The 27,791-nt window shown below is 40.9% G+C and overlaps 2 protein-coding genes across 2 annotated transcripts; both read right to left on the bottom strand.

The window, feature by feature from the left end:
- Positions 1 to 426: 426 nt before the first annotated feature.
- Positions 427 to 11,492, bottom strand: TAGLN3 (transgelin 3). The gene is made up of 5 exons (XM_027744197.2): positions 11,109 to 11,492; positions 10,506 to 10,687; positions 9,495 to 9,669; positions 4,878 to 4,980; positions 427 to 988 (listed from the first exon to the last, which is right to left on the bottom strand). The coding sequence occupies exons 2-5, from the start codon at positions 10,683 to 10,685 to the stop codon at positions 847 to 849; spliced, it is 600 nt and encodes a 199-aa protein (XP_027599998.1). The 5' UTR covers positions 10,686 to 10,687; positions 11,109 to 11,492; the 3' UTR covers positions 427 to 846.
- An 8,450-nt stretch (positions 11,493 to 19,942) lies between these two features.
- On the bottom strand, positions 19,943 to 27,701 carry ABHD10 (abhydrolase domain containing 10, depalmitoylase). The gene is made up of 5 exons (XM_027744161.2): positions 27,596 to 27,701; positions 24,006 to 24,189; positions 23,153 to 23,264; positions 22,080 to 22,217; positions 19,943 to 21,018 (listed from the first exon to the last, which is right to left on the bottom strand). The coding sequence occupies exons 1-5, from the start codon at positions 27,699 to 27,701 to the stop codon at positions 20,677 to 20,679; spliced, it is 882 nt and encodes a 293-aa protein (XP_027599962.2). The 3' UTR covers positions 19,943 to 20,676.
- Between the last annotated feature and the right edge of the window lie 90 nt (positions 27,702 to 27,791).

The following is a 27,791-nucleotide window of genomic DNA, read 5'->3' on the forward strand; positions in this document are numbered from 1 at the left end:
CATGCTTTCCAGAAGTGGCTAAACGTCTGCCTGCCAATGGGAAATAAGTGAATTAATTCCTTATTTTTCTTTGTTTTCATATGCAGCTTTTGCTTTCCCTATTAAATGGATTTTGGCTTGATCCACAAGTTTGTGGGCTGCAGTTGACCCAGCATGCTAGTTAAATTGGGTGGGACTACATGAATCAGACTCAATGGATAATAAATCTTTTCTTCTTTTTAGGAAAATTCATTGGATGTGCCTTTAGAGAAACACTAAATTGAACCTGTAACAACACTGTAAAACACTACAGCAAAGAGTCACTCAAACAGGGCTCTGGGTTAGAGATGGGATAGACTGACCATTGAAAATACCTAAATCCTCTGCACTGTACCATGTGGTCATTGGTTTTACTTGCTTTTACCTCTAAATAATGAGTCTAAGAGGTGTCTTTAATTTGTCTTTATTCTTAGGTCAAACAATATCATCACTGAATTGAAGAACGAGGTTACTGGTTGAAATACAAGTGCAGTGTGAGACAAATATGGAAGATAACACTTTGCAAATAAATTAATACAGAATAATTGTCTTTGCATAGTTCAGAAGTGAAAAGTAGGAGGCAGCAGTGCGCACGTGCTGTGAACTGATACACACCACCACAAAAACCCAAGTTCATAGATGAACTCTTGCAGCTGCAAAGAAAACAAACCAAACCAAAAATACCCCAAACCTTAGAGAGCACTAACTATTAAAAACCAGGCAGAAAAGGAACTAATGAGATTTTTTTGTTGTGTTTTTTTTGTTTTGTTCTTTTTCTTAACAGACCATGCTGCAGAAAGTGTGTTTTCTCCACAGACAGAGATGTTTTTAGATAATCTGCCTTGGCATTCCATAGCCTGTCATACCCGACTGTGATGCTCCTTTGTTGCTGCCCATCTGAAGGCCTATTACGTTCTGTCCCTGACGAAGCTGCTCTTCTGAAAATCCTCGTCGATTCTGCTGTGCTTTCCTGTCCAGATACACACAAAAAAAGTAACATACATGCCATCATTCTCCATATGCTCAGAGGACCACAAAAAGCAATCTGAAATTGGCTTATGTCCCTTGTAATGTCATTTGCACCATCCCATGTGCTGGACAATACTGGCTGGGCTCATTGCTGCAGTTAGAAGTAATGCTCTAGTCAAGCTTCAGACTGTCACTGTACCACTTATTCCAGAAGCCCGAGGGACTTCCCTAGCAGCTATGACAGGTAAAATATTTATGTAGTGCTGTATATAACACACAAAATAGGATTAATTTGTGTTAAACCCTATAGCTCTTAACAGTTGTAGTCCATGGGATCTGATCAATGAGACACTTACCTGTGCTATACTACAAGTTGATGCCCATCTAGAGTAACAGTACAAATTGGCATAATTTTACTCCGTGGAGTAAATGAGATCTGAATGTCCCCAGAGCAACAATAGGTTGGTGAAGGGACTTACTTGCTCATTTTTGCGGAGTAGACGGTGGTTGCCCACAGGACAGAACAACCGCTCTGTTTCCATTTCCAAATCTCTCACCTCTAAGCAACAGACTTTTCCCTTTGCACCTGTGTCTTAACTGTATGACAGTCCTTTAAATTCTGCCAAGACATGCTGACCACTTCTGTTCGGTGTCCTAGGTCTCAAAAGCCCTTTAGATTTATGAACCTTTGCTGGAATGTAAAAGGAGCCTTTATCGCCTTGAAAACAGCATTGAGAGCCATAGTGGTAAAGAAGAAACACAGAAGTTTGCACTCTGTTGCCCTGCAAGAAACTGTACAGCTTGGATTAATCTTTCATTTTAACAAGGTGGAGAAAACAGGCAATTTACAAGGGAGAAAGATCAGTCTCTTCCTATCAAACGAGCCATATGAATCAGCAGAACTCCAGACTGAGGGAGGCTTTCCATCTACCACACCCTACTCCCACCCAGGTACAATGTTTTTCCTTGCTGTGTCTGCTTACACTGGGATCAGGTTACGCTGCAATACTGCATCCAGTTACAGTTCCCCTTTTCTCCCCACCCCACCACTAGATGAGAATGCTAGATTAGGTACCTGCTGTGATTGAAAACCATCAACATGATCCTCTCCGTGAGGGTCAGATCCTGTCCTGTGCTGAGAACCCTGGCTCAAGTCCAGAAAAGCACTTACACTCTTTGCTAGGCTCAGGGTGTTCAGGACATTGCAGGAGAAGAACCCACACCCACATGAAAGCCCAGCAAGGCAGAAAGGTGAAAAAGATCCACAGGAAACCAGTACTGACCTCTCGTTTTTTAGAATGGGTCTTCAGTGGTAATGTATTGCCTAGTAAGAGGGCTTATAGAGGCCTGTCACAGGCTCTCAGATTCCACACCTCCCACCAGAAAGCACAAGTACACTGTTTTGGAGGGAGGCACACAGAACCGTGGGTGCCTCAGAAAGCAGCTCCTCTCACTGCTGCTTAATGTCTTTTCCAGAATACTTACACTGGGCATGGAACTGCTGCCAGGATCTCCACAAGAGGATGTTTTTAGAACTACTCCTATTACCTAATTGAATCTCGGGTTCGCTGTGTCTGCCTCTACTTTAATTAAAAAAACAGGAAAGCATTTTTTTTTCTCTTTCCTCCTAGGATTTTCAGCTGTATTGATGAGTACTTCCACAGAAAGTCTAAAAGTAACTGAGGAGGAAAAAAAATGAGAACTGCAAAAAAGAAATAAAAAAGAGACTAGCTGGAAGCCTGGGTATGCTAATAAAAGTTGATTATATATACAATTTGGATTATACAGAGTTATTTTTACCACCATAAGCACCCCATTTAGTATATGATGGTCTTACAGATAGCAACATGTACACAATTTGGTTTTAGGTGGGTGGAAATGGCCTTAACTGAGACTGTAGAAAAAGGGGTGAGGGCAAGTCTACTCCCTCTCAATGTCTCACACTATGTCAAGTTCTTTTTGGCTTGCCTGCCATCACCTGGCGTCACTCTTACCTCAAACTGATCTGTTAACTTTTTGTGCCAACTTTACACCAGTGCTTGTGGTTGGCAAACCACTGGATAACAAACAGCCACGGATCCATGAACTTTGGTGGGGCATGCAAGGAAGAGGGAATCAGGCCTGATGGTACCACATATGTGAGACACTGGCAATGGAAAGTTAAATGGCTTAGCTGAAGTGTGGCATTATCCTAATCACTGTAGATCCCTGCATGGGTACTCTTACACCATTTAATATTGGTCTCTCAGTTTCACTAAAGGCGATTAAGAATCAGCCTGAAAGCCCAGAATTATGAGTCACACTGTGTGGCAGCAAGGGGGCTTCCTCTGCCTGAAGGGATGGGTAAGCTACTCAGAAAACAACTTCTGATCTGCAACATATTGTAACGCCAGCTTTCCTTAAATTAGTGGCTATAAAAGGGTATTTCAGGGGCTGCAACAGATATGGATTGGCTATCCAAGCAGTACAGGCTGGGCAGCCAGCTAGAGGAAAAGGGAGGTGATCACCTCTTCATCTATGCCAATGAAAACTGCTCCCACCCACAATTAAGAGTCCAGATGAAAATTAATTTTTCCATGAAGGACTTTGTTTTAGTTACATAAAACAAATAAGCCTGTCTGGGTCATAGTGATTTCATGTCTGGTTTATATTAAAGCATGTAACTGGATTTGAAATCAATTTTAAACCCAATTATATTCCATAAATATAAATCTATTTGTGCACCACATTAAGTTAATGTAGCCTGATTTCATATAAACAATGCATAGGAGTTTGCATTTATTCGCCTAAAATTCAAGTCTCCCTTACACTCAGTTTAACCAGCGCAAGGTTGAAGACAAACAAACTGAAGTTTGCTTTATTTTTGCTGAGCCTCTCCTAGACATCAGAAAATTCAAGGGAAGAAAAGAAATGCAGTCAGCATTCTTTTTGCTAACATGCCTCAGACATTTCCATGTAAGAAATACTCTTGGATGGCAGAATCTCATGTCAATAATATGCCTGTGGGGCAGGAGGGCTACCTGTGGGAGGATTTCCTTTTCTTCCTGTCCCTGCTTCTCAGCTTCCCTAGCCAAAACAAGAGGAGGTTCAGAACAACTAAACAGCTTTGCCAAGACAGAGATTTCTTCACAGATAAATGGTGCTCCCCAAGAGAAAAGAAGACTAGGAAATGATACAATTTTTGGTTTGATGAAAAAGGGAAAAAGGCTTCATGCCTTGTCTCTGCTTGGTAAAGGGCTCACTATATGGGGGTTTCCAGACATCCATAACAGCCTTCATTAGTATTTCTGTCTGCTATCTGATGTGAGGCAAAATGTACACTTTTGCTGCCAGCTACTCTTAGGACACACATATCTGTATGGCTGCTGCCATTTTCATTCCCTTGGATTCATATATGGATATTGAGGATTAGCTGAATCTTCTGAATAGATGAATGTCATCAGAACTGGTGGCTAAATTTGCTAAGTATCATTGCTTTCCTTCTAGGGAAGGAGAATCAGGGATAAAGTCTGTGAACAAGAAAATTATGCATCTTCTTCAATGATCACTGCAGGCACCTCAAGCAGTAAGATGGATATGCTACAAAGAGAAAAAGCTGCAGTACACAGTTCCCATGGGGCTCCTCCCCAAGCAGTCCTGGTGTAACTTTAGGCCAACAAGATAGGGTAGGACACACAGCTAGAATGCTGGGAGCCAGTGAAGGGTAGAAAATATTGCTGCCTGGGCCTTTGATTCCCTTCTCTAGACTCCAGAGAGAAAAATCTCTCCATTACAAGGAAACTTTGGAGAGATTCATCCTTTCCTTTCCCAATAAATTTCCTTTAATTCTAAAGGCACACAATATTACCAGCTTTCCAGGGAAGACAGCTCTGAGCAGCTCTGGACTTTACCTGTGAAACCAGGATGGATCTCCTTTGTAGCAGCCGTCATCCTTGGTGACTGCCAAACTGCCTAGAGCCATTAAGGTTCTCTGCACTGCTGCCATGTCCTTCCCTAGAAAGCCAGACAGTGAAGTTAATATATGTCCTTGCACAATAAATAGCTTGGCACACTGATAAATAGTTTTATCCAATGTATTAACTAACTCCCTCAGCTCCCCTGAAGAAGTGCATTAATAGCATTATAAATGCTATTTCACTATTGCTAAAATGGAGGTGCTGGCATGCAAGAGCTTATTAAAATGTCAACAAAGGGATAGTGTTAAAGTGAAACTTAATTATTCAGACACTTCAAGGTTTCCTGGCCTTTGGTTATTTTAATGTCTTCTGCCGTACCATTTTAAGGGTATATAATCCTTTTGGTAAAATTTTCTCCTAAGAAGAGATTACTCTGGTGTACAAATAACGGTAATATACTCAGTAAAATATGTCTGAAGGAGAACAGTGTATCAAATAACAGTGCTGTGTCTCATTTTGTTCAGAGTAAAGTTGATCCCTGTGCTAACAAAGCTCACAACAGTCTTGGTGAGCTCCCGTGGAGATAGCTTTTATCAGTTCTTCCCAATTTAACCATCAAACCACCCTAATCCTTCCTACTGGCTTCAGTTCTCTGCACTTTCAAACTTTCAGTTTCTGCCATCCAGTCCACTATTCTTCCCCCTTCTCCCTATGCTATCTTACCTCATTCCTCAGTTCAAAAAGTCATGGCTTATCTCATTTTTAGCCAAATAAAAATTATAGAACTCGTTGCCCAATCCTGATATGCTAACTTTTGGGAAACTTTCTAGCAAAATTGAGTTTGCAGCAGGTATTTCCAATTGTGTGAGGTGGTAAGTTGTTGGAAATCCACCTGCTGCTTCTAACTTCTTCTGAAATTCTTCCATAAGTGTTTCTATGACTCCCCTCCCCTTCTTTCCATTCCAGTTCTCCCTCTTTCCTAAAGTAATGTATCTAGTTAACAGATCTGATTATGGTTCTTCACGTGTGAAAGCAAGTAATTCATAAAAACATGAGATACCAGAGAGATGATGATAATAGACCTCAGAAATACCTCCAGTGGTCCAGTATCAAGGAATATCACTGTACACCAGCTGGAGTGTAGAGGGAAGCGAGCACTGCACTGTCTGTGTTTATGCTGAGCATCACTCTGATTATAGGCAGATTCAGTCTGGGGCTTTGGTTCGTACAAACCTAAATGCCTAACACTGTGGCTGAGGTGAGGAAGACACGCCAAGGCTGAAAACACCTATCAGCTTCCAGTTGTGGCTGTCATTCAGACTACTACAGTCTATCAGAATCCTATTTGCAGAGGACCATTTGCTCAGAAAATAAATTGTCGGTCACCCAGAATCCTCCTTTTACTGTTAATGCAAACTGCATCAGGCGAGTCCTTGCGTAAGGAGGGCAGCTGAAGAGCCGACATCCCACACGCGCACGTACACGGGCGCGCACCGAGGAGGGCGAGGCAGAGACACTCAGAGCTCCCCAAAGCAGCAGATGTACCATATGCTGCAACAGATGCCACATACAACGTCCTTGGGATGCCTCGCATATAACAAGGAGTGCGGTGACTGACTGGGATGAAAAGGGATGTGAAGAAAGATTTAAAAGTGAATCAGCTGAATAGTGACGGCAAGTGAAGAAAAAAGAAAAAGAAACAAAAGACAGGCAGTGAAACATGATGATCAGCCTCGCAGAGCCATCTGGCAGCCCCCCCACGCTCTGCGCTCAGCTCTGCTTTATTTGTCACTGAGTCGGAGATGCTGCAGGGGAAAAAGAGTGAGTGGGAGCTGAACAACACGTGACAAAACAAAGCCACGGCCATGGCTCTGCTCTGCAGAGACTCCTTGCTGCATATGAGGGGTGCTGTGAGTGAGGAAAGACCCAAAATCCAAATGGTCTTGTGTCACTTGACCTCTTCTAGCAAATGTTACAAGGGGCTCGATGGTCACTGTAAAAAAAAAACCACTGTGAAAGATTTTAAATTTCCAGTGAAAAAGTCACCTAATGCTGCAGCCACCTGACAGAAAGGATCATACATGTTCTCTGAAGCCAGACTTGACTCTGGCATTGCAGTAAATTGTAGTTAGTGCCTTCCCTCAGCTCCAGTACTTGTTTATTGGTAGCCACATGGGCTGCCCACCTGGCCCACAGCTTCGGCTCCCTGAATCGTGCTGCAGGGACCCACGCTGATGGCACGCCTGCATCTTCAGTGTCCTCTGCAGTGTGCTTGGAATAGCACAGCCTCCAAGAGGAACTTGGCACTGCCAGTGCAAGGAGGAAGGGGCCTCTGCTCATGTCTTATGCCTTTCTCTTTGGCAGAAATCTCTCTGGAAGGGCCTCTTCTACAAGTCCAGAAAGGGGAAGGTTCAAGTACAAAGATGGAGAACTGCTCTGCCTAGTATTCCTGAAATGCTTTTTTGCAAAGGTTGAACAAATACCCAGAGGTGCAGCTGCCTCTTGCCTGCCTGGAAATATACCAAGGAGGTATCTGCACAATGCATTTATGTAAGAAAAGGCCAAAAGAGAGGTGATACTTCCCCAGATCAAGAAGTCTCAGAGATGAAGACAAATGCACCAGATGGACTCAGTGAGTTTGAAACAGCCAACAGCAAATTGTGTCCTAAAACATTTTCATTAATCATTGCTAAGAATTTCAAAGCAGAAGCTCCCAGAAAACAATTAGTGCAAGGGAAAAGCTGTTTTTCACTCACACCCTTTTCTTTCACTATAAACATTGACATCTCTCTTTCTAAAGAGGTTATGGTGTGAGGAGTAGGAGTGCTGCAATTATGAAACAGCGAAAAAGAGACTGTCCTTTCTGTCCAGCTTCAGATGATTCATCCCTGAAGAAGGACAGATGCTACAGGTCAGAGTTACAGTTAGACACAAAAAGCTTGCAGTGACTCACTGCTGGAGAGACATACTGTTTCATCTCAGCACTGAAATGAGCAGCAGGAAGAATGAAAAGGGAGTGGGAAAGTGAGGAGACAGATTAGCTTTGGGAAGTCTTAAAATAACAGTGAAGAAAAGTCTCCCTCCTAGGTTGCAAGTTGTGTTTTGACTTGCTGTCCTCTGGAAGTTACTACCTTTTTTCCTTACATCTGTTGAGAAAAGGTGATGAGTGAAAGAGAGAAATTAGGAGACAGCCACCATCATTAGGAACTTTTTGTCTTCAAAGCAAGTCCTTTTCCTAGTAAGGATCAAAGTACTGTATTTTCATTTGCATGGTGTGAAGCCTCTGTAAGTTGCAAAAGACTGCAAAGAACATCTGAAATGAGCCATTATCATCCTTTACAAGATAGATGGAGCTTCTCTGTCAACAGCCTGCTAGGCTGAGGGGTGGGAAGGTGCTAGGTCAGGGAAGTGAAAATCTCTTCATTTAAGACATTTAAAGGTAGATTGGATGAAACAGTAAAGACTGAACTGGAAGAAACAATCCTGCCCTTGGCCCCCAGATGTATGGTTTTGTCAAGCAAATTTGGCACTCTGAGACCATTACATATCCCAGTAACTCCAGCCTCCAGCTGTCAATATATCCTTTCCCTCTAACCCATTCACAATGAGCTCCCTAATATTTCATTCCTCCAGCTGTCCTTCATAGGAGTGATCTCTTCCACATATCCCGACTGCCTGTGAAAACAAACCCCACTTTTTTCTCTCAGTGTGTGCTCCTACATAAACTATGCTGACCAGCGTTCCCAGTGGATTGTTTTCCTCTTTCCAGTGTTTCATTCTCAAGGCAGATTTTTGACCCTTTCAAATGTGCCTTTCACTACCCTGCAGCTGTCCTTGCTCTGAGCCCTCATCCAAAGCATTGCATCACCTTGTCCAGAGAGATGCAGGATATACAGTGTACTTGGTTAAAGCACCATGAAGGGATGCATCAACACCACAGAAGTGGGCAAAGCCAGCCACATGAACGTACAAATGACTCAGCTCTTCAGCAACTAGAACAAGCAGTTTCCATTTCGAACATGGGATGGAGACAGCCTTCACCTGGCTTACTGCAAAATCACAGAAGCACCCTGAATTTTTTTGCTGTTGCCATAGTGACCTCTCTTAAAAGACTCTCCTTAGAGAGAGAAGCTCAGCTAACATGGTATTAAGCAGTGAGTTTTGCTTCTCACTAATTATAAATGAGGCCTTATAAGCTTCACAGAGGCATACACACTCCTGGGAATGCATTTTATAGCTCCAATTAAAGCTTTGCTTGTACTTTGAACACTGCAATAAAATCTTGTCACCAGAAAATCAGAGGTTTCCATATTTGTTATTAGAAGTTATTTACTTCGAAATAATTAACACAGAGAACAGTTGTTTTATCAGGTCTGTGGATTTCTATCAGAATGATGGGTTTTTGGATAACATATGAGCTTGGAAAGGTTCCGTTATGCCCTCAGGGTAATATAAATCCCTCAGAGGAGATAATGCAGCACGGGAAGAACATGGTAATGAGGTAAGGCAAACAGAAACAAAAGATAATTACATTAGAGAATATGTCTTAGACAAAATGCAGATCAAAGTAAAATGAAGACTGCAAGCTGACTTCCAGTTTATTATTTTTACCTTCCCATAAATCCACTGTCTGAAAAATATCTGTTGTTCTTACTCCGTAGATTTCAGCAGCTTTTAAGAACTGAGATATTTGTTCCATCTGCTTGAAAGCCATTTTTGATTCAGAGATCTTTGTGATGGGCTCATTTCCCTTTGGATGTAAACTGTTTATTAACTTGCATAACAGCTGAGAAATAAAGACAGAAACAAAATTAGAAAAAAGTCACCAACCTAGAAGGCAATTTCTGGACATGAAATGATGCCGCAAAATGTTTTTGACCTGGCAACTTTCTGTCAGGGACATAATTTCTTCAGATAAAAACAAAGAAGTGAATTGATAATAATCACTATTAGAAAAGCATAAAAGCTTTCATTAACTGAGGCAATAGCCTGACCATATAAATCCTAATCTGCTAGAAACAACAAAGCAATCACTGGTAGAGGTTATATAACAACTGACAGAGAAGAAACCTCATGCCCAAGCCAAAAATAAGCAATGTCAATTGAAATATTGTTAAAGTCACTTTGGCAGAGATTCAATGATTAGCATAGTCTTACAGCCCACTGCAAACAGCAGCATCTGCCTGTTGTTCAATAAACAAATGGAATACAATGTTTTAGCTACAGAATTATTCCCAAGAAGACAGTTACGACACAATTCAATCCTTCAAATTTGCTGTCTCTTCGCCTTTCCTTGTCAACACTGATTATTTCTTAAAGAGAAAAGTATGCATCTGATTTTAAAATGGATCACATTTAACTGTATGAGAAAAGATGCTGAAGGAATGAGTCATAACATGCATGACTCATAAGGATCATAAATATTGTACTGATCCCAGTGCACTAGTAGAATAATTTATCTTTTGAGATTAAGACTCTTGGTTGAAAGGAAATAAATCAGATACTAAGATACATATTTCTGCACCAACCATGAGCTGTGATGAATTTAGCTGGAGGAAGACAGAACACAAGGACACTGTGCATATAAACATATGAAAATGTATAATTGGACAAAACACTTACCGTTCCATCCATCAACCAGGTCTGAAAATGTTGCCTTCCAGGAGGAGGGTGCTCTATGTGTTCTCCACACTGGACAATAATCCAGTTCACCAACCTGGACTCTAATTCCGGGTCATATTTCTGTTCAATCTTTTCCTGAACTTCTCGACTTAAGCCATAGCTTGGTCCTCTGTTAGCCATCTCTGGAAACAAGGTAGAACTTATTTAGTGGGCAGAGTCCTGATCTACAGCTTTGAAGTACGCACCGGAAAACTAAAGAATAACAGAGTGAGCAGCCTGCCCTCAATGTTAGAGAGCTGAACAGATGTTCATGAACGTGGAAAGTAACTGTATGGCACCGGTTATAGCTGTTCCACAGAACAGGGGAGGGATCAACGAGGGAATATCCTTTTCCAAAAGCACAAATCAGCTACAACATTTTTTTTTAAAGAAAGGGAAAAACAGCAGTGCCCCCTGCCCAACCACAAAAACAGAAGAAAAGCAAAATTTAAAACGGAGTAGGTTTAAAGAGAGGTTTCTGCTATGTTTACAGAGAATACAACAGGGTTCTCAGATCAGTGTTAAAGCTGCCTGCAAATCCAAAAGCACTTTAAAATTGCCTACCTAATACTTGCTAAGAAGAAGAAGGTTGTACATGGGAGCTCAAGCAATCCGATTAAAGATGCAGTCAGTCTTCCTCAGCAGAGATGCAAGGATGGATATCCAGAGATCAGCAAACTGAGAAGCGTTGATGAATTTAGGAGATGAAGGCTGCCACAATGCCCTGCTGCTGCTGCAGCATCGTGGTTTGAAGAACAGTGTATTGATTTGATTTCCCTCACATATGAGGAGGGTCAGAGCAGGGGCGTTGCTAAGAGCCATTAAAGAGGCCTGCCTACTCAGTCACAGCCCGGGGATCCTGTTTATCTCACCCATCTGCAGTCTGTTTTCATGCATCTTTCCTCAGCCTTGCGCTGCTCACCCCACAGGCTCAGATTTACTCCACCTAGTCTGCATCAACCCAAACTGCACCAAGCATCCCACCGACAGATAGCTACAAATACAAATAGAGGCATTCTGCTAAATGAAGGTAAACAGAAATTACCACAAATATAATTTATTTTTAATCACAAAGCAGAAGCAAACCCTTTTCCTCCCTGTTCTGCGTCCCGATGCTAACAGGCTTAGAATGTGAAAAATAATTTCTCTTCTTCCCTGTTCAAATGCTGATAAAAAGTTTCAACAAGGGGACAACAGGATGAAAAGTCAAGGAAGAGAAGGTAGGTAGCAGAATATTATCACCCTATCATTAGTATATATTAGGCTATCAAATAGTGCAATAGTGTCCTGAGAAAACAACTGGAACCACTAAAAACAAGGGGAAATCACTGAAAAGTAGCAAACCTACTATGAAGCACAAGGATTTTACTTTCTGCTGGTATGAGTCAGCTAAACTCCAGAGATAGCAAGGGAACCCTTCCCATGTACAGTAGTTTAAATTTTGATTATACCACTGCAGTGGTACAATGTGGAAGGGGAGAGGAGGCACGCTAAGACAAGAGACTTTTCTTGTGGTCTGATTTATACAGATTTAATCCTATATTAAGTAAAATAACTTTGCTTCTTTTCGAATGACACAAGGCTTTGTCAAGTGTCTTTCATTCATGCTGTATTATCCACCCTGGTACAAAATACTTTCTTTTTGGCAAATGATTCATGTTCAGCTTGATATGCAAGGAGGTTGATAAACCTGAGGTGGATTCACAACCAGTTTTGCCAAGAAAAGTCCTCCTGCTGCATTTGGAAAGGAAAAAAAAAAAAACAAACAAAAAGGGGGGGAGAAAGGAATACAGTTCCTTGTATATCTGTTTCATAATGGTCTCTTCATCCATTACTTTCTCATTTTAAGACCTTAAATTATCAGATTTATACTGCTTCAGATGCTACTGGGCTTGTCAGACTCAAGAGATGAAAAATTTAATAGATGACCGAATTCATTGTTATCCTCCACAGGCATTTCATTTAGTGTTTTCTCTTCTCTGCACTGGTAGTTTTAAACCCCTATGAAACACTTGATTACATAACTCAGAGAGTGCTACGTGACAGGGCCACCACTTGAGCACTTTCCACCTCAGTGAACATGCTGTTGAAGGCACAGCAAATACGCAGGAACCAAGGCTTCAAACCCAGCCTGGAGATCAGAGAAGGACCAAGCTGCAGCTGCAACAGTAAGAGGCAGAACATGAATTTGACATCCTTTCCCTTCCAGCAACTGTTAAAGGCTGGGCTTCACACTCTTTGGCCAGTCCCACCAAGAATAAGCTTTACTTTGCATTTTTAGATCTTTTTGTGTTCTGTTTAGAAGGGAACTACTGAGGTTGCTTCGCTGCTTCTGGTCACATCAGGGTGTTCAGGCTCACTGGTACTAAGATCTCATGAAAGTCACTTACCTTTGCATCAGCCTCTGACTCTGTTTCCTAACTTGGGGGCAGGGATGAGTAATTTAACTCTCCTAAGCTGCAGAGCAGAGGTCTCCCCCTTCACAGCTGTTGGCTATGCAACCTGTTCTCGAGGGACCATTCCATACTGTGAAAGCTGAAAAGCAAGCTTGTCCATCAGTATAAATTTTTAACAAGGCTTTGAAAATCTGGAAAACTCCAGAGGACTGGAAAAACACCAGCCCCTCACCAATATTTCCATGGCACCACTAAACAAATCATCTGGCCTGCTTCTGTGCCATCAACCCTGGGAAAACCAGTGGAATAATTATTTTTTTTATAAGTGATAGTGTTGATGCAGTTTACTAAAAGCTTGGTAATACATTAGAGTTGGCTACTGCATGACACGCTAATTAGGGAACTGTGCTGATTCTGAAACAAGACACATTAGAGAATAAACCTGGTAAATAGTAGGTACTGTAATATTACTGTGACTGAAAAATCACTAATGATGGTGTATATTTTATTCAGTTTGTACTAGAATATGTTCCCAGGCCTGAACTATTTAATATGTTATTAGAAGACACCAAAAAAATCCAGGCTCCTAAGAAGATCCCAGCTCATGTGAGCTGTGATGAATAAAACAAAAAAGATAAAAAAAGCCTCCTTGAAAGCAGTCTACCTGCAAGCAGGCAAAAACATGTCTCATTGCAGCTGAAGTCCAGCCATCATAAGAAACGCGCTTTTCAGAGTGCAGCACCCTGTCCTATGACAAAACAGATGCTAAAAAAAATGCAAAGGGTGATGAAGATAAGCAGGTGGGCACAGATGCTGGGTAAGACACTGTGGTTGAGGGGCTTGGCTGAATGAAAGACAGGACATGCAGCAACAGCAGTGGGAATATTATATCCAGTTCTGGCAATCACTCTCCAAAAAAAGTGTTGGAAGAGTGAAGTAAATTCAAATAATTATTCCAGTAACCAAGACTGAAAATTAGAGCCTTTACAGTAATCGCCTCAGAAGGATTATCTGTTTAGCTCACCAAAACCAGAAGTTAAGAAATGGCAAGTACAGGTGCCTACAATATACCTGTCAGACACAGGTATATTAAAGCCTGATGGTTAGAAATGGGTTACAGAAGAAAGGGGAAGGTTTTCAGCTGCAAAAATACTACCATTAGAACACTTCACTTATTGCTTCTGATGGATTTTGTTCTCTCACTTTTCTTGGCAACACAAGACTGGAATTTATGACTAAAAATAGAGTTGAAGCTTGAATAACTGAAGTAGCTTTTCATGCCTGTAAGCACTATGGCTCATCTTCTGCTTTCAGATAATCACAGTATTACCCTATAAATTTAAAAATCTTTTTAAGTCTATAAACAAGTCATGCCAACAACAAAAAAACTGACATTAACTAGCTCTCTACCCACATTTAGATCCAGGGTAACTCAATAGCTTTCAGTATCTTCCAACTGGAACACGGAAGGAAAAGTAAAACTTACCCTAACACAGAGCAACCCTTAATCTTTGCTAGATTCACTGTTTGGTGATTCACTCCTCAGAAAGAGCCTTGTATTTCAACCATTCCAAAGCACTATCTTACAAGGTATGCTAGGTCAATCCCCATCAGACAAAGCTATCAAGCAATTAGAATAGCTGGGAAGTCCAGGCTTTATTTTCCTGGTATGCCACTGTGAAATAATGGACCTTTCATAACTAAGTTAAAAAACAAATAAGCAAACAAAACAAAACAAACCAGGAAGTTTTTCAACACTTTAAGTTTACAGAACCTCCCTTCACAAGAAAACTTCTGAAGAAGTTTCTGGTCAAAGATCCTCCTTGAGAATAGACATGAATGTCTAAGTGTGATGTCATGTTTTCTAGAGTTGCAGAGGATGCTCAGGTCCAATACAAGCTCAGTGAAAGTACAGGGCCTTTTTCAGGGAGTTGCAAGGCAGGAAACTGCTCTGCAGACCCTTGGTTTTATTCACAGCCTTGCTTTGTTGTAAGATACCTGGAGATGTTCTACACAAGAGAACTACTCAGACTAGGGGGAAAAAGTAGCTACTGGAATATTGCCATCTTATTAACTGTGCAAAAACAAGTGGCAGAGATATCAGAATCAGGGGACAACATTAATTTTAAAAATTCTAACTTCCCCATTACTTTGAAATCTACAGTCTAGAGAACTTCAAAGACTAAAAGCGCTAAGCTAAGCAAGCATCTTCCCTTTCACCTGCAAAAAGGTTCCTTTGCCAGCTCTGAAGATGTTAATCCCCAAGCCAGTACATAGTTTGAACACCTCCAATTTGTGATTAAAAGAAAAGTAATTCAGGAAGGAAGGACCTTCCTATTTGTGTGACAGAACAGAATGCACTAACACTGCAACCTACAGAACAAGGCAGCTCCCAAGACTGCCATGACCGGAAGTGTTTCTGGAATTTGTAAGTCACTGCCCACCTTCCATGCAGCTTGCCAGCTTAGCACTGGAAACCAATTCCTGTGGATATAATTGTCAGCATTCCCACAATTCAAGGTGATCTTGAAGGTAAATTGTGCATTTTAGTTCTCACGGTCTCTTAAGTCTTGTGCTGGATTGACAGACTCCTGTGAAAGAAAACCAATACATTTCATTATACCAATTGTTCATCTGTCCCCAACAAAAACGGTACCTCCTGAGAACTACTTTGGTTTGAAAATTATACATTGCAATACACATTTACCAGTAGAACAGAAAGGAAGTATCATCTTTATTTCTCTGAAACATAGGTCAAAACAGACAGCAAGATTTACAAATAAACAAACAAACAAGATCAAATCCCCTAACTAAATAAAGGCTGCTTCTTATGGTTAGGGATTTAGCTTTGCTGTTAGGAACTTTTTCAAGAGTTACTGTCCTAAGGACTAGCACACACTGGCACATTTTTTGCCAGTAAACTATATTCAATTAAAACTCAAAAGCGAGGATTCTTGTAAGGATCAGACCCAATCCTAGCCAGCCTTCAGGGATTGCTTTTCCCATACTAAAGTCCATTTGCATCCCTCCAGTGCCCAGGCGTGCTACTGTTCAGCATACCTTTGCCACAGATATGAGCACCTGCTTCCACCCCGACAGGCAGCAGTGACCTTCTCATGTTGCCATGTGGGAGGCCAGTGGACAACATCGTGCAGATCAGAAGGCCCAAAAAGAACACAGCCTTTCATGTGCTAGCCTGAAAACATTTTAAATATGCATTTTAATTTCAGGACCAAATGGCTGGAAGTTTTAGGAGCTGCCATTTGCTTTTCCTTCCAAATCTGAATGCAGAGCTGCCTGAATCCCCTTGCCAAACGCAAATCAAGTGACGGTAGCAGGCTGAGAACATGTCTATTACTCACCCGAGAGCTACAATTGTAGCACAAGCTACAATTACTGTGTCAGATGGAGGATGCCCCTTTCTCTTTAATGGAATAGGAGCATTGGACCATATAACATACATATGCAGGACTTGAAAGAGAAATACAAGGTCAAGCCTGCAACCAGACTGCAATAAGTCCTGTAATTTAGATTTATCCATTACAAGGCCAGGGCTGTAAGTAACATTATTGTGTTCTAGGCAAATACGTATTTGCCTAGAGTCCTACAGTCAGAAAGTCAATCTGAGCTACAGAAACCAACCAACAAGCAGTAAATCTATGAGCAGTGTATTTTTGTCCATCATCTCTGCCTCTCTTTCCCAACAGTAATCTCTTCCCCTAGAAAACACTTGCCAGGAGCAAAGCACTATGGACAGTGGCATGAAAACCTCATACTTAGCAAGCTGCCTGCTATTTAACATAATGGCTGAGTTCCCTCTGCCTTTCCTGTCCCTGCTGGGTTGGAGAACAAAGGTAGAAGGGTGAGAATGTGCAATGATTTGTGGTATTTCTATATGCATTCCTTATACAGCTGATGAATATTCACCAAGCCTTAGGGAAATTTTACATTCACACACATCTTAATGAATTAGTTCATCAGCTCAAAGCACAGACTGCTGATCTTAGAGACAGGTGAAACACATAACCCTCTTCTATTTCCAGGGAAGCCTTCAGTTTTAATGTAACTTTTCATGACTTAGAGCAAAAAATCTGACAAGGCAAGGTAGGCCTCTTTATGACAGCACAACTGAGTAACTTAAAAACCAAGGAAGTTGAAATCTCGTTATCTCCCCAGAACACGATTTTCCCTCCCACCTGTGGTGTTGTTTTTTTTCCTGCCACAGAGGAAAGGATGGGGGCCGAGGAGAAGTGACAAGCACAATCCTAATGTAGAAACTGACCGAGGCAGTGGTTCAGAAAATGTTGTAACTCTGTATTGCAGCACAACCAGAGCATTAAAAATACTTGAGCAGCTGCAGACAAATCACTGGTTCAAAGTCTCTCTCTAAGCACGTTTTCATTTGATATGAAAAGTATGGTACCGTAAATCTTTTAGTCCCACTGAATAACACCATGTCCAAGAGACCTCATAATCAAAATTAACATAAAAATGAAACAGCAGGAGTTAGTTCTGAGGCCTATGCACCAAGGGTTTTTTTGTGAACACTGATTTGTTTGCATTTAGTGTTGATGCAAGAGAAAATAGGTTAACTAAACTGAAACTACATGAAATACTTAATATCAATTAAGTAAAAAAATAAACAAAGCCAAACAACAGAAGAGACAAAACAAGTAGAATATTTAACAAGATAAAAATACATGTATCTAAACCCAAGTAAGTACAGCTCAATATAAGCAGAATAAGAGCACTTGTTTATTAGGAAACAAGTTGAATAACCTTTAGAAACTTTCAGCACACCCTGGTTTACTGCAGAGTTCAATCCCAAACACAGGAAAGCCTGCCTCATCATTTTTTTCCTTTTCAGAAGGCAGAAGAGTTTGCTTCACCAGTTAAATCTCAAGCAGTTTGCTTTTGCAACAGATTCAGAAAGAAAATGTTGATAAGGACTAGGGACAGTCAAGGCCAGCTGGTAATGTTTGTGGTTCTTTTACATGAAAACTACTATCTACTCCTCTGGTATGCTAATCAAACATCCTGCCTAGCTACAACAGCTTGTTGTTATTTACTCATGACACGTGAATGATCATAACTCCTCGGCAAAAGTTAATATTATGTAGCTTAAGCTTTACGTAGAAGGCGAATACCTCGAGGTGCTTATTCAAGTGGTATTGTTTGATCAAAATCAACAACACAAGCAGATGAGTTGCTTGATTAGTGTCCAGAGTTCCCTTGTACTGTGACAGCAGTGTCAGCCCTGACATGTCCGCAGTACACTCAACGACAGAGGAACCCAAAAGTAATTTTTCAGACCTGCCAAAAGCAAAAGACAACGAGAATACTAACAAATTCAGCTAAGTGCACTACTGGAAATGATTAAGCATAGATTAAGGTATTTGGAGAAAGCCAATCCCCACCCCAGGCAGTACAAGACAGAGTTGGTAAAACTCTGAAACCATAAGACACTGATTATTTGATGAGAATCAAGCTTATTGCTGAGGAAATGTATATTTGAATGAATATTATATATTCACAAAATATACTTTGTATTTGGCAACAAATCAGCTGTTACTAAAAAAACCAAAACAGAACATAATAATTCATTACAAAGAATTTAAAAAGTTTGCACCATGCAGAGCTTCCCAAATGTGCAACACCCTAGTTTAATACAGTATTTCTATAGAGGAAAGAAATACTTGTTTTTAAACATGACTAAATGGAAAATAATTTACTATGTAGGCATCTACTGGCAAAGACAAAAGCAATGCCACAGGCACTAAATCAGGGGACATAACAGCAGCAATTTTGAATGACACCATAATATGCGAATATTGTGGTGAAGATTGTCAGAACTTCCTGACAGGTCAAGAGCTAGTGAGAGGTAGGATGTAAATCTCCCTGGTTATCACTATCCTTTCTATCAGGCATCTGAACATGCCAAGTTTGACAACAATCAAAACTCTGGTAATTTCCAGCATGAACACAAGGAAAATGCTTGCAAAGAGAAATACCAGTGGAATTACCAGGGCAAAGTTAGAGAAGAAGGTCTGCCTGCATAAGGCCTACCTCAGGTTGCAGACAGAAGCTGTGAGTGCCCCATCCCTGGAACTGTCAAAGGCTAGGTTGGATGGGGCTTTGAGCAACCTGGCCTAGGGGAAAGTGTCTCTGCCCATGGCAGGGGGAGTGGAAGTAGATGGTTCTTAAGGTCCCTTCCAACCCAAACCATTCTATGATTCTATGACTGAGTTAGGGAATTGGTATGGTTGAATTAGAAAATCTGCATCTAAGCAAGAGCCATCTTTTTTACTCTCCTACCAAAATTCAAATTTTTTACATGACAGCTTCTTGTTTTTTTGCAGTATTGAAGCCTAAATAAAACTGTACTTCACAGAAACTCATCTGAAATTTAGGGTTTTGTTGTTGTTGTTGTGGATTTTTTTTTGCTTTAGTTATTTGTGTTTTTTAAATTAAACCCCATTACCTCAGCAAAGCCCCATACAGCACACTAATAGTGACACAACTAAAACAGAAAAAAACAAACTCTAGAAATATCATATCCCCGGGAGCTTTACTCTTTTAAGGTAACAATAGTGATGCCATTTACTACTTAAAATAATAAAACCAGAAAAACAACTATATAATTTTGACTGATGTTTCACATTAGGGTCAGCCTGAACTTATTTCAGCCTCTCATCTAAGTTCCTCTCTCTCAAGTGTATGAATGACACTGTATTCTTGGAGAAAAAACAGGTAATAGTCATGTTTGCAATTAAATCCATTTACTTATAAATTCTATGGATTTATATTACGAGATTTATCCAACTATCCAATCGCATTTACAGCGTTTCAGGGTTGCACTTGTGCAGCTCAAATTCCTAACTCAGAAGACACTGTTCTCAGTGAACTACAGCTCCTAAGCCATGGGAAAGAGGCAGTGGTGCCCTATGGCACCTGTACCCCCACTTTAAAGAAGTTACTATAAAAGTCACCATACAGATCCAGTTTCAGTTCACACCAAGATTATATATTGCTCCCTTAACAGGAGGCCCACAATGAACTATTACAAACAGGCAGCCTGGAAAAGACAACATATACCCTCCTGATAACAATAGATAAGAGAAGTCTTAAAATTTTGAGGCCCTGTATTCTTAGAAGTTAAATTCTTTCTTACGTAGCACCCCAAGCATGCCATCAGAGTCTGCCTTCCACTTTTTAATTTTAACAGTACTTAAGAACAAAATAATCATTTATCTGAAATCTGTTTATTGTGCTTCATGGTATTCACTATTTCTAATAATTAACTTCAGTAAACAAGTTGTATTTTGCCTTGCACAGATGGTTTCAGACATAAGATACAATACTGTTACAGCAGAAGGACAATACTAAAAGGTTTCAAAGATGTGAAAATAAAGTTTTACTGTACAGGCCAATAGTAACAAAAATTAATCAACATTTCAGTACAAAATTGTAGGAAATCTGTGGAAAAAAAAAAGGTTTAAGTGCTGAAGGAGAGGTTCTGAACAAAAGAGCAGCACTCCTTTACATTTTGGACTGTGTGCAAATGCAGCAATAATACAATACCTGTATTTACAATACAGAGGTAAGAAAACAGCAGATAAAGCTCAGTTCCTACTGTGATAGTCACAGGCCTGCCATCATCTGGTTAAGAACAGGGCTTCTGCTACTCAAGGAAAAGAGTCAGGTGTAGAGTTCATGCACTAGTGCTACTCTGCAGCTTATGCTAGTGTTGACAGCTTGTCAATTAAATCATCAACAGTATTCACAAGGAGTTTCGTGTCCTCCTTCTCACTCATGCGGTGTTGGCCAATTTTGCGCAGGATAACATCCACGTCTTTGCTCAACACGCGATCGGCAACTTGCATAGAGATCTGCCAAGGGACATCACCATCCTTCATGCCATGAATAAGTCGTAAGGGACATGTTATAGGAATAGGACTATTCAGCACACAGTGGTTTTCTGCTTCTTTGATAAAGTCATATGTCAAGGAGTAATATCCTTCCTCATTATGCTTTGTTGGAAACTTCCATTCACCTTTTTCTTCTATTTCCTTTTGTGCCTATAAAAAAAGAGAGCAAAGAACAGACAAGACAGATGTTAGGAGTATTTTAGAGTGCCTGAACTTATTTCTGTTCCAAAACTCCTCGAATCATTAGATTTCACCTTGTTCATTTTCATTAGCAAAGGTGTATTCCTGTTCTTCTCACAGCATCTGAGAAGACTAACCCCTTACCATGCCACAAAAGCTGCTCTGCACATCTCTCCTGCAAATTAATCTAGTTAAAATTCATCAATGAAATTAAGTTTCTCAGTCAGAATCTATCAGAAAAAAAAAAAAAAAAGATGCATAGACACTGTGACCAGTAAGTTTCCTTGGCTTCAATCAGTTCACTGAACATCAACCAAAGACAATCCTAGGAAAAGGAATTTTCCATTGATCAGTCCTTTCAGTATTTGGCACAATCGCTGTATCTAAATACTGTACTTCCAGATTTTTACCTTAGTCCTGAGAAGTAATGCTGACACTACAAAGTGCCTTAGAAAAAAACCAAAAAAATCGGGAAAATATTTTAATTATTCTAAAGCACAAGTTATTTATTGCCATATAACACCTGATTTACTTTCCTAAAGACTGGACATTATTATCATCAAGGAAGAAACTCAGAAAGGCAGTTCCCACTACCTAAATCTTATAGTCTTTACACATTAATGTGAAGAATTTCCTTCCTACACACACAACGTATGTCATACTCATCCAATGTCATGTCAAATACATTAGTAGCTACTTCTCCATCCCTGAAAGCACAAGGATTTAATTTCAATGCAAATATAAGATATTCAACGCTGAAATCTAATGGACTGCTCACAGTAGGGATCTGACTTCACATCCCCTATGGCACAGTAATAGAAACACATTCTGGGTAGTGCTCACACTAGTCTCATCCTACAATGCACAGTATTTTGCAGACTTTTAGATTAATGTTAATTTTTAGCTTACATCCACCACAAACACAGAAAACTTAACTGCAAATCTGCAGGAAAAATACAGTTTGAACAACAGGGTTTCTTAAACAGTTGATGGATTTTCAGACTGCACAAAAGCCAATCATCAACACTGACCTCAATGGGAAGCCTCTTGAAACTTGTTACAAGGTGGTCTGCTGCTACAGCTACTCCAACCAGAGCAGCTACTTTATCTGGGCGTGCTATTGCAGCATGAAGCATCAGCCATCCACCCATGCTGGAACCCACCAGAATCTGGAAAAAAAATAATAAAAAAGAGAAGAAAATATAGTGTTTTACAGGGAAAAGGGTGATAAGTTTTTTCTTCTTTTACAAAGTATCAGTTTTCACTTTGTTTAACTACTGAAACCTTGGGCATAATCCTGCTGTCCTTACCCAGGCAGAACTGCTGTCACCTCCAGTGGAAATTTTGCCTGAGTAAGCACCACAAGATCTGGTATTTATTATTCTGTTTGGCATGGTTGGTTATTGCTGTCTGAGACTGAAACACTGAAAACAAAATGAGAGTTGAAACAATTCAGTATCACATGCATACTTTATGTTTCCTTCTTAAAATAAATGCACATGGGAAAGGCTCAGTGCAGTGAAAGGAGTAAACGAATGCAATTCACAATACAAAATTGTTTTAAACAAAACACTAGGTATTTCCAAATTGAAGGAGATTCCAAGTTTCTCACAGTAATTTCTAAAGTAAGTGAAGAAGTCAAATACTGCTTCTGCTTGACTTTTTTTTTTAAAGCTATTTAATCATATAGAGTATCTTAGCTTGTAACCTTCCTGCAAATCCTTTAATTAATGTGTCAGCATGGGACAGCAACACACTTTTTCTTAAGAGGGCTGCACTGCACTGGAACAGTTCCCTGTCCCCTGTCAGGTGGCACCTCCATCATGAGGCTTTCTCAGACTCTCTGGGATGACAGCCCCGCTCTGAGCAGGAGGTTCTAATAAACAGCTGCCAGGAGGTCCTGCCAACGCACGCTTCCGTGATTTTACGATCTACCTGTTTGCAAAAAAGGTTCTACAAATAGGACCTCTCAAATGATTCAGCTTGAAAGTGAGCAAGTGTCAGTTGTTCAGCAGAAGCTACTGTCTGCCAGAGCTATTACGGCATATCTTTGATCAATGTTCTACCTCGAGGGGCAAAAAAAGGATTTAAAATAAAATATTACCTGTGGTCCATCTGTAAGTTCATCCAGTACAGACAGGACATCTTTTCTCCACTTCCCAACTGTACACTCCTCAAAGATACCATCTGAACTTCCACATCCTGTATAATCAAATCTGAAAAAGTAACCATCAAAATGAAAGTCATAGTACTGTCTACAGTAACATAGACACTAACTAAACACTACTGCTTAATCAAATTGACAGGGGACAACCTAACACATTAAATATTTTCTTACTTGGTCCCGCTCATTACTTAAAAAGAGGTTTAAATACAGCATACACAACTAAGTGATGCAGTGTTCTCTTATAATTTGATATAATAATATCTTAACTTACAAGAATAGGCAGTTTTTCTTACAGACAAAAAAATCCCAAATACTTCAATTTTAAAGGTATTTTTAAAATGTACAAACTCTCTTTCAAACACTGTAGCCAAACAGGAAAATTTAGGACACTCAGCATTCAGCCTGGTCTATCAAAGGATGGCATCATCGACCACGGGCATGTTCTTCCAAAACTACAGAAGACACAGGGTAACTTAGTCAGACTTGGCAGGTAAGGACCATGCTGACAGTGGTAACTTAAAAAAAGAGAATTCCAGGTCCTTCCTTTTTCATTGCTGTGCCTATATCCTGATTGTAACATGTAGCACTGGTTAGACTATAGAAATTTATATTAGAGAGTTTTCTGAATTGCTTTCAGAATACATTCTCTCAATTTACCTCAGTCTCCCTACAGACAGAAATCCTAAGTTTGGAAACAGAAGAAAGACTTCGTAGCTTATCTACAGCACAGGACACATTCCAATCCAAATGCCAGAGTTTACATTTCTCAAGAACAATACACTGCATGTACCTGATGAAGGAATGACCTAGTGATTTGCAAAAGTCTTCAAGGGCAGTTGCTTTTTCACCATTCATATTTGAATTATAGCCTGGAAGGAAAATAACCCCTGGACTCCTGCCTTTTACTTTATGATAAGCAAGGTTGGGTCGATCAGGTCGAGTAAGAAAGCTGACTGATGACTTCAGCCTGCAAACTAATAAAAAAAGCTATTTAGTAGAATCATCATGATAACCTTGGCAGAAATATTAGTGTTTTATAAACCTAGGGTTCAGGAAATATGAGCACATTACATGAAAACAAGAGATTTTGGCCCGAGAAGAAAAAAGCATGTCCTATATTATTTAATGACTGACAAGTACTGATGAACCTGAAAGGGAAAGCTGACTGTGATTCATTCTCAACTTATTAAATGCCAACCATATACAGAGTTCACTCAGCAATTAGTAAAGTTGTTGACGGAAGACAAATGCTAAGATTTCCTAGACTTCATCTGTCCTCATGTTTTATACCATCTTTTTGGTTTTTTTCTGGACTGGATTTCAAAAAAGTAAAATTTTGGGACAAGAGTAAGTTGTGCAATGTTAAGTTTACAAGTACATGAGGTGACAAATTTTCCATGAAAATCAAAACTAAAGGACAAAACTGCAGCTGTATCTAAATCCGAGACCCACACCATATATAGAGAGGTACAGTGGGGAAGTTCAAAATCAAGAATTGGGAAAGAATGTTGTGACTAACTTTTTTAACACGATGAACATAACATTAGCACTGCTCAAAACCAAATGAAATAAGTAACATCCAGCCCTTTTCATGATATCTTCAACAGCTATTCTGCTTAAGTTAAAGAATATTGCCAGGAACACTGAAGAAAAAGAATCATTTTAACACTATGCTATGATAACATCAGCCGTTTTCTCAGATAGGAAGCACAGCTACATTTTCTGTAAACAAAGAGCAGCACATTAAACACATCCCATAAGAAGAAACAGAATTGACCTCTGTAGAGCTGTGATTTTCTTATGCTTTTTCAAAAGATATCCTATTGCATGGTCTGGTGCATTCTTGCTGGAGAGGTTACATTATTCCAGTACTTGGATTATTCTGTTTATCCAGAATGAAAAAAAGCACATTGCAACTCCAAGCAGTTTGCAAATATTAAAAAAATGAAAAATAATTTTGTGCAAATTCTGTCAAAGAAATCTGCAACACATTATAAGAGTGAGAAGCTTTCCTATCAGCATAAACTTAAAATTATTTTGTTCTGGTTTACTTCAAAATAACAAATGAGACACATTTAGAAAACAAACACTAGGTTGGACTCTAATATTCACATTAATAAACATCAACCAACCCCCCTCGAGTTTTCAAGCAAGAAAAGAGGATTAACAAAGGAAATGTTAACTAATTAATAACTATGCTGATCTCAGCAGCTGCTACAGTATTTAATCTAACTTTAGCAGGCAATTGTACCTCTGCTGTGGGTGAGGAACAAGTAATTCATAGAGAGGTGTTATGGAGATTTAATCCACTCTATTATACCACTCGGCAAGGTAATTTGTTAAATCAAAAGCTTGGTCAAGTCTTCTAAGGCTTTGATACGCTTAATTCTTAGATTAGAAGACTAGTTATTCAGTAGCGGGGTACAGAAACTATGCAACCCGATATAATGTTTCAGGGCTTCCTAGTGGCATAATAACAGGATAAATACTGCAGAACCAGACCCCGACAGTATCACAGTGCAGCCTTGAGTTCTGTTTTGTCACTATCAGAGAGATTACATTCAAGGGGCCTGGGGGGGTCTGTTTGTTGTTAAACTTGCACGTGCCTGAATAAATGTGGGTGCGTAACAGATGCAGGATGTTTTTGGCACTTTCCTAGAGTCTAACAAATTATATCATTTGAACTACAGATTAGAACCATTAAATTTCTCCTCACACAACAGGACAATTCTTTATCCTACTGATGCATAAATTATTATAAAGGAGAATAAATGCCACAGTAAAGGTATTTGGATGCATCCACGCTAAGGCTTTCGGTTTGTGTGTCTCTGTCACTAAATGAGTGACTTTGCCTGCTAGTAACAGAGAAGATACATCAAGAAGTGTTAAATTTAACAGAAAAATAATTAGGAGTACTTTTCTCTCACTTAAGCCCTGATAACCATCTCTGAAGTCACTGGTTTTCCTTCCCGCAGCACCCTGGAGGTGTCCTCAAGCTGTTTTGACACTGGGCAGGGTTTAAACTGCAGCTACAAGACACAACCACTGTCTAAGCTATTCCACAAACTGTTCTGCATTTAACAAGTTACTGCACCAGCAGCAATCCTAATCCTAAAGCAACCACCTCAGCCAACCCAAAAGCAAAGCTCACTGGAGTAACACTGATTTCCTTTTAGACAGACAAAACCATAAATAATGGAGTAGCTACCCAGTAATTTCTCCTCCTGATTTCAGTGGAAGACCTTGCTAAGAGCAGGGAAGCATTTTTGAAGGGTGTAAGGTGGTACTCAGTGTTTATAAAACCAAGTTACAGACAGAAGACAGCTATAGGAGTACCACAGGAATCTTGCCTGATGCTGTGGAATTCTCTTCATATCAGAATCCCTGTGCAATTTTAATTGTGTTATGAACATCAGAAACTGTGACTGAGACCAGTGCTATACGTCAAAACCAAAGAAGTCCTCTGAGCAACTTTGGGAATGCTCCTGCACTGCAATCTACCCACTGCCGACAGCAGCAGAGTAATGCAGCTGTGACAGGTCACGGACTAAACCCTGTCCACACCTGGTTTCATGCAATCTCCCGAGCTACAGGGGTAAGGCAGGACCAGCTCTGCCAGCAGGAACTGCTGCTTAGCCGGGTCCCAGAGCACCCAAAGACACACTCAAACAAACAGACACTCTGCTCATGTTATCGTTATAAACCCACAGAAAAAACAGCAGCAAAACCCCACTGTAGTCTTGTTTTAATGCAGCTACGAAACGTGCACCCTTAGTGGCAAGTAAATTTTACTCACTGAGCAGCCTCAGATGAGGTTCATCACTTTTCTGTCAAATTTAAGGCAATGAATAAACTCAACAAGTCAGACAAGCACAGAATCTGGAAGAAGGTGTGGGGGACATTATGCGTTTTGCCAGAGGACCATCTCACTCAGAAGTGGACGCCAGCAAAGTTTTTCAGGTGCCTGGTGAAGCTTTGCACGCAGGCGAGTTTCACACCCAAGCAAAGGAACTGGCACACTGATTTCCGGCTCCTCAAAACGCAGCAGGGGCGGGAGGAGCTTAGAGCCCCCAAAACACACGCGGGAAAGCAGCTGCCCTGCCCTGTGCACAGAGACACCGAACCGCCCCCGGGCAGGGTTGGCAGGGGGCGGGAAACCCGTCAGGAGCGCCGTCCCCCAGGGGGGAGCGAATTTTAACATGCCCATCCCAACCCCGGAGGACGCGCTCGGGCCGTTCCCTATGGAGACGGCGCTGAAGGGGTGTCACCCCCAGCTGCCCGAGAACCGCCCCGCGGCCAGCACAGCCGGCACCGACCCACATCCTCTGCCCTGCGGCTGACACCCCTTCTCCTCCGAGCTCCCCGGGGCCCTTCCCTTACCCGGGAGCCCCCGGGCCGCGCTCGGCGGTGACAGCGACACCCCCATGGCCGAGGCACCGCGGCCGCCCCGCACCAGGGCCCGCAGCGCTCCCGCCATGGCCGCCATGGCCGCCGCCCCGCGCAGGCGCCGCCCCGCCTCCCGCCTGCCCCGGCCGTGAGGCGGGCGGGGATCCCTGCGGTCAGTGCCGGGAACCGC

This window comes from Pipra filicauda, unplaced genomic scaffold (assembly GCF_003945595.2).
Source record: "Pipra filicauda isolate LSUMZ 115617 unplaced genomic scaffold, ASM394559v2 scaffold179_size1759329_pilon, whole genome shotgun sequence".
Lineage (NCBI taxonomy): Eukaryota > Metazoa > Chordata > Aves > Passeriformes > Pipridae > Pipra > Pipra filicauda.